The sequence below is a fragment of the Pelophylax lessonae genome (genome assembly GCF_965119305.1).
Source record: "Pelophylax lessonae genome assembly, chromosome: 2".
Lineage (NCBI taxonomy): Eukaryota > Metazoa > Chordata > Amphibia > Anura > Ranidae > Pelophylax > Pelophylax lessonae.
The window spans coordinates 41180636-41196529 of NC_138769.1; the positions used below are offsets into that span (position 1 = coordinate 41180636).

Here is a 15894-nt window from a genome sequence, read left to right on the forward strand (position 1 = left end):
CGTGCTGGTCCACTGGTGGAGAAGGTTAGCCTGTATGCTGACGATATGCTTTTGTATTTATCGGATGCTGGTCCTTCCCTGGCTTCGGCTCTGCAGGTCATCGAGCACTTTGGTAAGTTCTCTGGTTTACGTATCAATTGGGACAAGTCCCAGATTCTCCCCATGGATGCCTCTCCCCCTACCTTTGTCCAGGCCTCCTTGCCCCTTCGACGTGTCAGCGTGATTAAATACCTGGGTATACATATATCTCGGGATCTTTCGGACTACGTTTCCCTCAATATTGAACCGGTTATATCCCTGTTCAAGGCTAAACTCCAGGCGTGGGCTAAGCTCCTGCTGGGGGTGATGGGGCGGATAGGTCTCCTCAAGATGATTCTACTCCCTAAAATTTTGTACGTTATGTGGCATTGCCCGGTCTATATACCACTCCGCTACTTTAAGGTCCTCGAGGCCCTCTGGAACTCGTTTATCTGGGGATCGGCGAGGCGCAAATTGTCGTCGCGTACGATCCGCCTCCCGATCTCGTTGGGCGGTCTCGCGGTCCCCGATCTTCCCCTGTACTACTTGGCGGCTCAGCTTTCCCATTTCTACCACTTGGACAAACAGGACAATCTGAGGTGCCGTCTCTTGGTCTGTGCGGACTCTGGTTTCCCGGTTCCCCACCCATTCTGTGACCTCCTTCGGGGGGTGAAGGGATCCCACGGGTCCTCCCCACGTGGGAGTCTCTTGCATAATTATAGACGTGTCTGGGATCTGGCGATGCAGAAGATGGGCTGCGAGGCCTTACACGCTGATACGCCGCTGTGGTTTAATAAACTTCTACCAGAACTTTTACAGATACCTGATCCCAGTGTCTGGATCTCTAGGGGTGTCTTCCTGCTCTCCCATGTATTGCACCGGGGAGCAGTGAAGTCATACAGCCAACTTAAGCAGGAGTTTGCCCTCCCATCTTATATGTATTTCCGATACATGCAGCTCGCTCACGCGCTGCGGGCCCAGTTCCCGGTGGACTGTCCGATGGTGGAACCCTTGGACTTGACTAGGGTCCTCATGGGCGCGGACCACTGTAAGCTGATTGCCCTTCTGTACGAGATGTTGCTTACGCCCGCGGCCACCAAGATCGCGTATGCGTTGAAACCCAAATGGGAACCTTTGTTGGGAGAGATACTGGATGAGGATTGGGAGGATGTACTGATGGGCGCTAAGTGTGCTTCCCCTAAAATGTCGGATCGCTTTACCCATGTATGTATCCTTCACCGTACGTACCTTACCCCTGTACGTATGGCTAAATTTCGTCCCACCCAGGCGTCCCATTGCCCCAAGTGTCTGCTGTCGACTGGCACATTCGACCATCTGCTGTGGCAGTGTCCGCGAGTGCGCGGGTTCTGGGCCCAAGTGGTCCAGTTCCTCCACGACCAGATGGGCGCGCCTGTGACACTCGACCCTAGATTGTGTTTACTGGGACTCCTTCCAGATGTTGAGATTAACAAGCATGTGGCCCAGTTCTTGCAGGAGACCCTGTTTCAGGCCCGTAAATTGCTGGCCAGAAATTGGATCCAACAGGCGGTGCCTACCTTGGCGGCGTGGATTAGCGAGATCAACAGCACTCTCCCCTATAAAAAACTTATTTATGTTAATAGGGGTTGCCCGGGGAAATACCATAAAGTGTGGGATAAATGGCTAAATTCTTCCACTACTTGTACATCGTAATTCCTAATGCATTGTGTTTCAATTATCGCATATCTGTGTACATTGTTCTACTAATTGCTCTGTATTCTCGTGAACTGGCATTGACTGTCAAGATTTATGGACTGGTTTGTTCTATGTTGGCTATCTCGCAGCCTTTTCTTGTTGTATATCTCCTGTTGTGTTTCAGTACGCAATAAAGTTGTTTTGATTTAAAAACAAAGTCCCAAGGGAGAGATTCTTTCTTTTGTTACCTTTCAGAACACGTAACATGTTCCACCAGTATATGGGGTGGGACATGTAACATGTTCCATCAGTATGTGGGGTGGGACATGTAACATGTTCCATCAGTATGTGGGGTGGGACATGTAACATGTTCCATCAGTATATGGGGTGGGACATGTAACATGTTCCATCAGTATGTGGGGTGGGACATGTAACATGTTCCATCAGTATGTGGGGTGGGACATGTAACATGTTCCATCAGTATATGGGGTGGGACATGTAACATGTTCCATCAGTATGTGGGGTGGGACATGTAACATGTTCCATCAGTATGTGGGGTGGGACATGTAACATGTTCCATCAGTATATGGGGTGGGACATGTAACATGTTCCATCAGTATGTGGGGTGGGACATGTAACATGTTCCATCAGTATGTGGGGTGGGACATGTAACATGTTCCATCAGTATATGGGGTGGGACATGTAACATGTTCCATCAGTATATGGGGTGGGACATGTAACATGTTCCATCAGTATGTGGGGTGGGACATGTAACATGTTCCATCAGTATATGGGGTGGGACATGTAACATGTTCCACTAGTATATGGGGTGGGACATGTAACATGTTCCATCAGTATGTGGGGTGGGACATGTAACATGTTCCATCAGTATGTGGGGTGGGACATGTAACATGTTCCATCAGTATGTGGGGTGGGACATGTAACATGTTCCATCAGTATGTGGGGTGGGACATGTAACATGTTCCATCAGTATATGGGGTGGGACATGTAACATGTTCCATCAGTATATGGGGTGGGACATGTAACATGTTCCACTAGTATATGGGGTGGGACATGTAACATGTTCCATCAGTATGTGGGGTGGGACATGTAACATGTTCCATCAGTATATGGGGTGGGACATGTTACATGTTCCACTAGTATATGGGGTGGGACATGTAACATGTTCCATCAGTATGTGGGGTGGGACATGTAACATGTTCCATCAGTATGTGGGGTGGGACATGTAACATGTTCCATCAGTATATGGGGTGGGACATGTAACATGTTCCATCAGTATATGGGGTGGGACATGTAACATGTTCCATCAGTATATGGGGTGGGACATGTAACATGTTCCATCAGTATATGGGGTGGGACATGTAACATGTTCCATCAGTATGTGGGGTGGGACATGTAACATGTTCCATCAGTATATGGGGTGGGACATGTAACATGTTCCATCAGTATGTGGGGTGGGACATGTAACATGTTCCATCAGTATGTGGGGTGGGACATGTAACATGTTCCATCAGTATGTGGGGTGGGACATGTAACATGTTCCATCAGTATGTGGGGTGGGACATGTTACATGTTCCATCAGTATGTGGGGTGGGACATGTAACATGTTCCACTAGTATATGGGGTGGGACATGTAACATGTTCCATCAGTATGTGGGGTGGGACATGTAACATGTTCCATCAGTATGTGGGGTGGGACATGTAACATGTTCCATCAGTATGTGGGGTGAGACATGTAACATGTTCCACTAGTATATGGGGTGGGACATGTAACATGTTCCATCAGTATGTGGGGTGGGACATGTAACATGTTCCATCAGTATATGGGGTGGGACATGTAACATGTTCCATCAGTATATGGGGTGGGACATGTAACATGTTCCATCAGTATATGGGGTGGGACATGTAACATGTTCCATCAGTATGTGGGGTGGGACATGTAACATGTTCCATCAGTATGTGGGGTGGGACATGTAACATGTTCCATCAGTATGTGGGGTGGGACATGTAACATGTTCCATCAGTATGTGGGGTGGGACATGTAACATGTTCCATCAGTATGTGGGGTGGGACATGTAACATGTTCCATCAGTATGTGGGGTGGGACATGTAACATGTTCCATCAGTATGTGGGGTGGGACATGTAACATGTTCCATCAGTATATGGGGTGGGACATGTAACATGTTCCACTAGTATATGGGGTGGGACATGTAACATGTTCCATCAGTATGTGGGGTGGGACATGTAACATGTTCCATCAGTATATGGGGTGGGACATGTAACATGTTCCACCAGTATATGGGGTGGGACATGTAACATGTTCCATCAGTATGTGGGGTGGGACATGTAACATGTTCCATCAGTATGTGGGGTGGGACATGTAACATGTTCCACTAGTATATGGGGTGGGACATGTAACATGTTCCATCAGTATATGGGGTGGGACATGTAACATGTTCCATCAGTATGTGGGGTGGGACATGTAACATGTTCCATCAGTATATGGGGTGGGACATGTAACATGTTCCATCAGTATATGGGGTGGGACATGTAACATGTTCCATCAGTATGTGGGGTGGGACATGTAACATGTTCCACCAGTATATGGGGTGGGACATATAACATGTTCCATCAGTATGTGGGGTGGGACATGTAACATGTTCCACCAGTATATGGGGTGGGACATATAACATGTTCCATCAGTATGTGGGGTGGGACATGTAACATGTTCCATCAGTATGTGGGGTGGGACATGTAACATGTTCCATCAGTATATGGGGTGGGACATGTAACATGTTCCATCAGTATGTGGGGTGGGACATGTAACATGTTCCATCAGTATGTGGGGTGGGACATGTAACATGTTCCATCAGTATGTGGGGTGGGACATGTAACATGTTCCATCAGTATATGGGGTGGGACATGTAACATGTTCCATCAGTATGTGGGGTGGGACATGTAACATGTTCCATCAGTATGTGGGGTGGGACATGTAACATGTTCCATCAGTATATGGGGTGGGACATGTAACATGTTCCATCAGTATGTGGGGTGGGACATGTAACATGTTCCATCAGTATATGGGGTGGGACATGTAACATGTTCCATCAGTATGTGGGGTGGGACATGTAACATGTTCCATCAGTATGTGGGGTGGGACATGTAACATGTTCCATCAGTATATGGGGTGGGACATGTAACATGTTCCATCAGTATATGGGGTGGGACATGTAACATGTTCCATCAGTATGTGGGGTGGGACATGTAACATGTTCCATCAGTATATGGGGTGGGACATGTAACATGTTCCACTAGTATATGGGGTGGGACATGTAACATGTTCCATCAGTATGTGGGGTGGGACATGTAACATGTTCCATCAGTATGTGGGGTGGGACATGTAACATGTTCCATCAGTATGTGGGGTGGGACATGTAACATGTTCCATCAGTATGTGGGGTGGGACATGTAACATGTTCCATCAGTATATGGGGTGGGACATGTAACATGTTCCATCAGTATATGGGGTGGGACATGTAACATGTTCCACTAGTATATGGGGTGGGACATGTAACATGTTCCATCAGTATGTGGGGTGGGACATGTAACATGTTCCATCAGTATATGGGGTGGGACATGTTACATGTTCCACTAGTATATGGGGTGGGACATGTAACATGTTCCATCAGTATGTGGGGTGGGACATGTAACATGTTCCATCAGTATGTGGGGTGGGACATGTAACATGTTCCATCAGTATGTGGGGTGGGACATGGAACATGTTCCATCAGTATGTGGGGTGGGACATGTAACATGTTTCATCAGTATATGGGGTGGGACATGTAACATGTTCCATCAGTATGTGGGGTGGGACATGTAACATGTTCCATCAGTATGTGGGGTGGGACATGTAACATGTTCCATCAGTATGTGGGGTGGGACATGGAACAAGTATTCTCTGTGCAACCCAATCAATGCCAACAATCATTGTGAATGAAGTGCAATCCTATTATCTCTATTCATTTGTGTTGCTGCTTACACTGCCATGTGCATCCCACATCCACCAATATATAACATTCCAAATAGTGTCCCGCACCTTTCATTCCTAATTACACTCCCGCACTGTACCATGATTTGAAAAAAATAAAAATAAAATAATAATTATATAGTGTAACGACCATGAAATGCTTCTTCTAAAAATACTTTCTCTGTAAATGATTATAATCAATAATAATAACCTCAAAAATTATATGCAACAGAAAACTCTTATTAACCACTTTAAGACCGGAAGGATTTGCCCCATTCCTGACCAGGCCCTATTTTGCGATTCAGCACTGCATTACTTTAACGGACAATTGCGCAGTCGTGCGACACTGTACCCAAATAAAATTGACGTTCTTTTATTCCTACAAACAGAGCTTTCTTTTGGTGGTATTTGATCACCTGTGCGATTTTTATTTTTTGCGCTATAAACAAAAAAAGAGCAACAATTCTGAAAAAAAAAAAAAAAAAAAACTTTTTCACATTCTGCATTCCCCCAAAAAAAATTTAAAAATCTAAATTTTTTAACATTTTAGGCCAATTTGTATTCTGCTACATATTTTTGATGAAAAAAAAAAAAAAAATCGCAATAACCTATTTTGATTGGTTTGCGCAAAAGTTATTGCGTCTACAAGCTAGGGGAAAGATTTATGTCATTTTTTTTTTACTAGTAATTGTGGGACTGTGACATTGCGGCGGACAGATCGGACCCCTAACTGACATTTTGACACTTTTGGGGGGACCAGTGACATTACTACAGTAATCAGTGCTAAAAATATGCACTGCTACTGTAATAATGACACTGGCAGGGAAGGGGTTAACCCTGTGGGTGATCAAGGGGTTAAATGTGAGCCTAGGGGAGTGATCCTAACTGTGGGGGGCGTGGCTTCTGACCATAGAGACATGAGATCCTATATAGAAGGATCACAGGAGCTCTGTGATCATCCCATCACTCGGCAGCGGGGAGCAATCGCGGGTGTCAGGCGGTAATCGGAGCCGCCTGACCTGTGCATCGGCTTCCCTGCTGCCGAGTGGGGGCGGGAGCGCGCCGGCGGCGGCGGTGCGCGCTCGCCCCCTAGCTTCCCGTGCGCGACCGACGTAGGTCTACGTCGGTTTGCGCAGGAGAGCCACCCTGCCGCAGTAAAAAGGCCGCGGGTGGTCAGGAAGTGGTTAAGATAGAGACCTCAGCATCACCAATTGAGCAATCCGGCGGCTACTTCTGGGTAAATTCTGACATCTCTAGGCTCCGCCCTAACGCATTTCGTCACCTCCCATGTAACTTCCTCAAAGGGTAAACAAGGAGGAGGCAGAAGTACAGAAGGAAGGTAAGCTGGTAAGCTGGGTCATAAAAACCAGTTTTTTAAGACCCAGTACCGGTATCGATACTTTTTCTCAAGTACTCGCCAAAACCAATTACTGATACCTATTTTTAGTGTCATCTTCTAGATTGTAAGCTCTAACGAGCAGGGCCCTCTAATTCCTCCTGTATTGAATTGTATTGTAACTGTACTGTCTTCCCTCATATTGTAAAGTGTTGCGCAAACTGTTGGCGCTATATAAATCCTGTATTATAATAATAATAATAATTAGGGATCGACTGATTATCGGCAAAGCCAATATATTGAGGGCCGATCTGCACTTTCCCCGATATATCGGAAGCGGCCCCTGAGGTTACTGATATTGCCGATATTTCGGAAAGTGCTGTACCGGAGTGATACCTACAGCTAGAGGCATCACCCCGGTACCGGTGTCCATAGCCGACGGTCGGCTGTCTTGTAATGACAACCGATGCGGCTGAGAAGCCACTCGTCTGTCATTACAAGGAGTGGAAGAGGACATCCCCCCCTCCTGCCGCCTTCCGCGGCCTGCCCGGGACTCCTATCCCACCGGGAGACCTGGGCAACCAGCCTCGGTGCACACTGCTGCGGTGTGAACTACATCCGAATTGCCAGCTCCAATGACGGTCTGTATGAATTTTGTGGAGGGACCCCACACCATTTTTTTTTAAATTTTGGTGGGATCTAAAGGTCTAGTATGGATTTCGGGGGGCGGGGCCCCACAGCATTTTTTCCTAAAATTTTGGAATGGGTTTCCACTCAAAATCCATACTGGGCCTAAGGGTCTAGTATGTATTTTGGGGAGTGACCCCCACAGCATTTTTCCTAAATGTTGGCGTGGATTTATTATTAGCTGTCAGCAGGAATCGTCGTGTGAACAAAACATAAAAATGGGGAACCCCAATCCAAAATGTAAGAAACCCTTAGGTTTGGTATGAATTTGGGGGGGGGGGGGACATAATTTTCCTTAAATTTTGAATTGGGGTTCCCCATTTTTATGTTTTGTTCACACGACGATTCCTGCTGACAGCTAATGAGATATTGGTTGTTAAGGACGCAGCAGCCGCAGAGTTCCACCCCCCCCCCCCCAAAAAAAATTAAAAGTCAGCAGCTACACATACTATACACATACTGTACACACACTGTAGCTGCTGACTTTTAATATTAGGACACTTACCTGTCCTGGAGTCCAGTGATGTTGGCACCGCAGGCGATGTATCCATTGGCTGTCGGGTGCTGCCACCGCCATTGCCAGCGAGGGAACCCAGCACGGGCGGGTCCCTACTGTTCATGTGCGAAGCGCGCTGTGCATTCGGATTGGCTCGGTGGTGGGGGAGAGGAGGAGGGGGCCAAACTTCCGAGGGACGGCATCGCGGCACCGTCCCCCGGAAGTGGGAAAGGGTACTTGTCAAAAACAGGTACCGTTCCCCCCTCCCCCCTGAAAGGTGCAAAATGTGGCACCTGAGGGGGCAGGAAGCAAATGAGCGGAAGTTCCACTTTTGGGTGGAACTCCGCTTTAACAAACGGCTTGGGCACAGCTTTGGTTTCTTAAAGTTCCTATTGGAATCACAGCAGACAAACAGAAATCACGTTGTAAATTTGCACCTAAAACTCAAAAACAGATGGAATTTGCAACGCAGCAGTGTGAACCGGGGATGAAGGTATCAGTTTTAGTACCAAAGCATTTGCATGAGTATCGGTAACGGTGCAACGCTAATACACAGTAAGATGGAATCCGTAGATCAGGTCTCAAGTAAACAGGAACAAGCTGAGGAATACTACATAGTTACATAGTAGGGGAGGATGAATAAAGACAATAGTCCATCTAGTTCAACCTGTGTGGATGTGTGTAACCATAATAATTTCCCATACTCCTGAATGTTCTGATCCTTGAGATGTAAGTCTAAGAGTCTTTTAAAAGTAGCCATACTTCCCGCAGAAACCACCTCTTGTGGCAAGGAATTCCACAATCTTGTAGCCCTAACAGTAAAGAACCCCCTGCGTAGCCTGTGGTTAAATCTCTTCTCCTCTAAATGCATTGTATGGCCTTGTGTCCTCATGCATTCCTTGCGACTGAATCGTTTTTTTCTATGCTGAGATCACCGTTGAGGTATTTATAAATTGCTATCATGTCCCCCCTCAGGCCTCTCTTCTCCAGGGAGAATAAATCAAGCGATTGCAGCCGCTCTTCATAATTAAGGTCCTCCAACCCCCTAATCAGTTTAGTTGCCCTTCTCTGGACTCTCTCCAGCTCCAATACATCCCTCCTGAGGACTGGTGACCAGAACTGGACAGAATAATCCAGATGTGGTCGGACCAGAGTTTTATAAAGTGGAAGGATTATAGTCTTATCTCTGGAATACATCCCCTTCCTTATGCATGCCAAAATTCTGCCAGCTTTGGTAGCTTCAGCTTGACATTGCATGTTATTGCCTTACTCAGCGACTTGCTTCTGCAGTGCTTCAGTTTATATAGGGCACCAATACCAGTGCCGTGCACGCACGCTAAATTTTGCACATGCGCACCTAGCTCGCTAATGCACGTCGAGTATTTACCCTATGCACAGAGGTATGGGCACACACATAAACCCATACTGGTTTCCACACACTGACATGAATCTTTACTTCCTTACAACCTTCCTCTAACTCTTACCGCAAGGGTGGGGCACACAATTGTCTAAAATGTCTCTGCTGTAATAGTAACCGAACCTTTCACTGGAAACACATGGACTCAGTGATTTGGGGAATGGAGGGGTGGTTCACATTCTTTTTGCCATATATATGTTTGATGGTCAGGTGTCCACATATTCTTGGCCATATAGTGTGACTTTTTGTATGGCTAACATTTGTAATGAGCAGGAATTGACTGTATAATACAATACACTGTGTGCTGCTGCCCTCTAGAGGACACTGTGTGTATTACCTCTTCTTCTTGCTGACAATCATGTCCATCGTTTGCAGCAATCTTCTTTCTAGGGCCTGAATGTCAGCTTCTGTCACATTCCTTCACAGAAAAAAAAAATGAAACAGAATTATAGTAAATCTTGTGGTTCAGACTAAATATGTTCCTTTAAAGTAGAGCTAAATATAAAACTTTTTTCATTTTGGATAGGAAAGGTTATAACCCCTTTCAGTTTTATTTATTTTTTTTGCCATCTGTGCTCTATTTGGGACATATCCCTTCACTTCCTGCCCCTTAGCCACAGGAAGTGAGAGGAAATTCCTCCAAAGTGAGGGAATCCCTGATTGTCACCAGAACTAGTGTCCCCAATGTAAGATTTCTTCTCTATCCCTGTTTTGGTGACAACTAAAAATGTGTGATTTTCTTTCACGTTTACTCTCTGATAACAGTAAACAGGTGAAATAGAGAGGGTAAATCTCCATAATGGGGGCACAGACAGAAATAAAACCCTGACGGGTGCTCTAATCCCTCTCCACTCTACAAAACTAAAAAAAAAAAAAAAAAAGTTTTGCCCTTGGTATACATTATATGTTTTATTTTTTTTGATAAGCACTTGAAATTTCCTTTCATTTCCTGTTCCAGAAATGCATCAATTCCCTAGGCAAGGAGAATTTCCCTAGACAGTTGTCCTCAAAACAGGTGTCCTTTTAGAATATTTCCTCTCCTCCCTTGTCCTGGGGACATCTCTAAAACTTTAGACCTCTCCTCTCTTTCTGTTTCGGGGACATCAATGGAAACATAGGGGTAAATCTCCCTAATGGAGACACAGAGAGCAATAACAATTTGACAGGGGATCTAACCCTTCTCCACTCTATAAAACTAAAAGAAGGTTTTGCCTTGATATATGCTTTACAGTGATGGAAAAAAGTATTGATCCTCTGCTGATTTTTTACGTTTGCCCACTGACAAAGAAATGATCAGTCTATAATTTTATTGGTAGGTTTATTTTAACAATGAGAGACAGAATAACAACAAAAATATCCAGAAAAACATATTTAAAAAGAAGTTATACATTGATTTGCATTTTAATGAGTGAAATAAGTATTTGATCCCCTATCAATCAGCAAGATTTCTGGCTCCCAGGTCTCTTCTATACAGGTAACAAGCTGAGACTAGGAGCACTCTCTTAAAGTGAGTGCTCCTAATCTCAGCTTGTTACCTGTATGAAAGACACCTGTCCACAGAAGCAATCCATCAGTTTCCAATATCTTCACAATGGCCAAGACCAAAGAGCCGTCCAAGGAGGTCAGGGACAAGATTGTAGACCTACACAAGGCTGGAATGGGCTACAAGACCATCGCCAAGCAGCTTGGTGAGAGGGTGACAACAGTTGGTGCGATTATTCACAAATGGAAGAAACACAAAATAACTGTCAATCTCCCTCGGTCTGGGGCTTCATGCAAGGTCTCACCTCATGGAGTTTCAATGATAAGGAGAACGGTGAGGAATCAGCCAAGAATTATACGAGAGAATCCTTCAATGATCTCAGCTGGGACCATAGTCAGCAAGAAAACAATTGGTAACACACTACGCTGTGAAGGACTGAAATCCTGCAGCACCCACAAGGTCCCCCTGCCCAAGAAAGCACATGTACAGGCCCGCCTGAAGTTTTCTAATGAACATCTGAATGATTCAGAGGAGAACTGTGTAAAAGTGTTGTGGGCAGATGAGACCAAAATCAAGAGCTTTGGCATCAACTCAACTCACCGTGTTTGGAGGAGGAGGAATGCTGCCTATGACCCCAAGAACTCCATCTCCATCGTCAAACATGGAGGTGGAAATATTATGCTTTGGGGGTGTTTTGTTTGCTAAGGGGACAGGACAACTTCACTGCATGAAATGGATAATGGACGGGGCCATGTACCGTCAAATCTTGGGTGAGAACCTCCTTCTCTCAGCCAGGGCATTGAAAATGGTTCGCGGATGGGTATTGACCATGACAATGACCCAAAACACACGGCCAAGGCAACAAAGGTGTGGCTCAAGAAGAAGCACATTAAGGTCCTGGAGTGGTCTAGCCAATCTCCAGACCTTAATCCCATAGAAAATATGTGGAGGGAGCTGAAGGTTCGAGTTACCAAAAATTCAGCCTCGAAACCCTAATGTCTTGGAGAGAATCTGCAAAGAGGAGTGGGACAAAATCTCTCCTGAGATGTGTGAAAACCTGGTGGCCAACTACAAGAAATGTCTGATCTCTGTGATTACCAACAAGAGTTTTGCCATTTTACTCATTAAAATGCAAATCTATTTATAACTTTTTTTAAAATGTGTTTTTCTGGATATTTTGTTGTTATTCTGTCTCTCGCTGGTAAAATAAACCTACCATTATAATTATAGACTGATCATTTCTTTGTCAGTTGGCAAACATACAAAATCAGCCGGGGATCAAATACTTTTTTCCATCACTGAAAAGCATATATCTAGGCAAAACCTTCTTTTAGTTTTATAGAGTGGAGAAAGGGTTAGATCCCCTGTCAAATTGTCATTGCTGTCTGTGTCCCCATTAGGGAGATTTACCCCTATGTTTGCATTGATGTCCACTGTCCCTGAAACAGAAAGAGAGGAGAGGTCTAAAATTTTAGAGATGTCCCCAGGCCAAGGGGGCAAACGTACAAAATCAGCAGGGGATAAAATGTAGGTGGATCGCACTGCATGGGTTAAATGCTCCTTTTGTCCAGGGGCAACCAGACAGCTGGTACTCATCCGATCCTCTGCTCCGGCAGCAAATGGTGCTCCCCACGATGCAACGGTGGACTTTTCCTGACGCCCTCACACCCAGAGCAGGTCTATGGGCGTGATGACATCAGGAACAGTCCACAGCACAAGACTGCTGGGGGGGGGGGGGACCAGTCTCGTGCTGAAAAGATCGGAGGATTAGGTAAGTATCTCTTCACTCTCCTCTAACCTAGGAAAAAATGAGCAGCCAATCTGTGCAGTGTGTGCACAATGCGCGACTGCACGGGAGAAAAAAAATGTGCTTGGAGTTCAGTTTTAAAGTGGTTGTAAAGGTTGAAGGTTTTATACCTTCATACATTCTTTGCCTTTTGTGTGCTGCTCCCCCCACTGCCCCCCCCCCCTAATACTCACCTGATCCCCCTCTTGATCCAGTGATGTGTACGGGAGCATCAGCTGTCTTGGGTCTCTTGCTGACACACAGCAGTGGGAGTCATCTGTTTCCACTGCTGTCAATCACAGCCAGTAAGCCAATGAGGAGAGAGCAGGGGGCTGGGCTGAGTCACGGCTCTATGTGTCTTATGGACACAAAGAGAGGGGCTCGGAAGCGTCTATCCATCCGTGCCCCCATAGCAAGCGGCTTGCTATTGGGGGCACTGGTCAAGGGGGAGGAGCAAGGAGCGCTGGCGGGGGACCCAAGAACATGAGGATCCGGGCTGCTCTGTGCAAAACCAATGCACAGAACAGGTAAGTATAACACGTTTGTTGTTTAAAAAAAAAAGGAACCTTTGGAATCACTTTAGAGCTACTTTTCTTTAGTTTCATCTGGTGATGCTGCCAGTAAGGCCTCGTTCACACAGGCGTATTTAGGCATACACCCGTGCAAAGGGCTTTGTTTGCCCACACTGGGATGAATATGTGTTCTGTGCATCTGCATATAGGCAGCCCCATGCATGTCAGATGGAACGCAGCGGATGCAGGGACAGAGCCACTGCTCCCGATTTGACAACCGTGTGGGTGCAGGGGCGTGCAGGCATGTGTCTCTGAATGTAGACAGTTGGGGGACACACACCCTCACCCACACTAATTGGGAGCAGACGAACTGAATGTGACTGCCTGCTCAGGGATGTATGGAACAACTGTGCATCCCAATGTGGGCAAACACGACCCTTGGCATGGGTGTACACTATAGTACACCTAGGTGAACAAGGTCTAACGCACTTCCCGTCCCAAGGTGCCACCTCTTACTCACTATACTGTATCATTGGAGGAGTAATGTTGTCAGCCTATAGAAAGAAGTGTTAGGACTACCAAAAAACCTCCCTCTCTCCTCATCTCCTTAACATAAGGGAAGGTGTTCTGTAGTCGACACAGATATACTGAGCAGGGCTACTATCACTGCAGATTGCAGAAGACAGCATGGATTTCTGGCAGGATCTTCAGTCATAGAAATGTCAATGTACAGATCTCTAGGATTAGGCCCAGTGGTGGGTTAAACATATCAAATAAGGAGGACCCAGGTGGGGCTTTGTGCAGCTCACCCTGAAATAACAAGATTTTTGTAAGATCTTACCGTAAAATCTTTTTCTCTGAAGTCCATAGACAGACGCAGCCTCCATCTTCATTAGCTGAATGGGTTATGCTGCCCCCTGCTGATCTGCAAGCAATGCCGGCTGGGGTTTCGCACTGGATAATCTAGACCAGTGGTCCTCAACCCTAGCCTACAGGGCCCACTAACAGGCCAGATTTTCAAGATAACTGAAATACATCCCAGATGATATAATTTGCTGCTCAGTGATTGCAGTACTCTAGTCTGCATCTCCCCAAGGTAATACCTAAAATCTGGCCTGCTAGTGGGCCCTGTAGGCCAGGGTTGAGGACCACTGATCTAGACTACTCCTGCAGGGGGCAGCATAACCTATTCAGCTAATGAAGACGGAGGCTGCGTCTGTCAATTGACAATAGAGAAAAGAACATTTTACATGTGAATGTGAAAAAGACTAGTGGGCAGAGATGACATAATAAAATGACAATATTGAATGTATACGAAACAATTAAATACATGAAAAATGTCCATAAAAAATACGTCAGAAAATCTACACAGATTAAAGTGACATGAAAAAAAATGTGCAAAGAGAAAACACAAAAATGCACCCACGTGAAAATAACAGCGGTGAAAAAATTGTTAATAAAAAAACTTTCACTTATGAAAAATACCATGAACATAACATAGTCACTAAATATGAAAATTAATTGATGGTGCCAACGAGCAAACAATCTCTTGAACAAAATGAAGAAAATTCTGCCAAAGATAATAAAGATAATAAAGACAAGTGCTGCATGCGACTCCAACGTGGAAAAACGAAAAATGGGTGACCGCTTACCGGAGAAACACAGTCTCAAGGAATGGAAGGTGTAAAGCATAAGCTCTTATGGTATCACTTGTCCCAACAGACGATGGAATCCCTATGGATCCGACAATCCACAGATGGAGGTGCTCAACCACGGAGGACTAGAGGGATCATCCACACCCCAGACTTTCCAGAGATCTCAGCTCTTGCCTTCCTGTTGGCAGCCACCCATTTTTAGTTTGTTCACGTTGGGGTCGCATGCAGCACTTGGCATTATCTTTGGCAGAATTTTTTCATTTTATTCAAGAAATTGTTTGTTTGTTGGACACCATCAATTCATTTTCATATTTAGTGACTATGTCATGTTCATGAAATTTTTCACAAGTGAAATTTTTTATTAAAAATTTTTTCACCGCTGTTACTTTCACGTCGGTGCATTTTTGTATTTTCTCTTCGCACAATTTTATTTATGTCACTTTAATCTGTGTAGATTTTCTGACTTAATTTTTTATGGACATTTTTCATGTATTGATTTGTTTCGTTTACATTCATTATGGTCATAATTTTATTATGTCATCTCTGCCCACTAGTCTTTTTCACATTCACATGTAAAATGTTCTTTTCTCTATCGTCCATTGACAGACGCAGCCTCCGTCTTCATTAGCTGAATGGGTTATGCTGCCCCCTGCAGAAATAGTCTAGATTATCCAGTGCAAAACCCTAGCCGGCATTGCTTGCAGATCAGCAGGGGGCAGCATAACCCATTCAGCTAATGAAGACGGAGGCTGCGTCTATCAATGGACTTCAGAGAAAAAGA

The 15894-nt window shown here is 45.3% G+C and overlaps 1 protein-coding gene across 1 annotated transcript in view; it reads right to left on the minus strand.

The window, feature by feature from the left end:
• Nucleotides 1-15894, minus strand: part of GPR89B (G protein-coupled receptor 89B) — a 98833-nt gene that overhangs the window by 57258 nt on the left and 25681 nt on the right. Inside the window, exon 7 of the mRNA XM_082246757.1 lies at nucleotides 10015-10095. Within this exon, the coding sequence (XP_082102883.1) occupies nucleotides 10015-10095 (81 nt within the window). The remainder of the gene's footprint in view (nucleotides 1-10014; nucleotides 10096-15894) is intronic.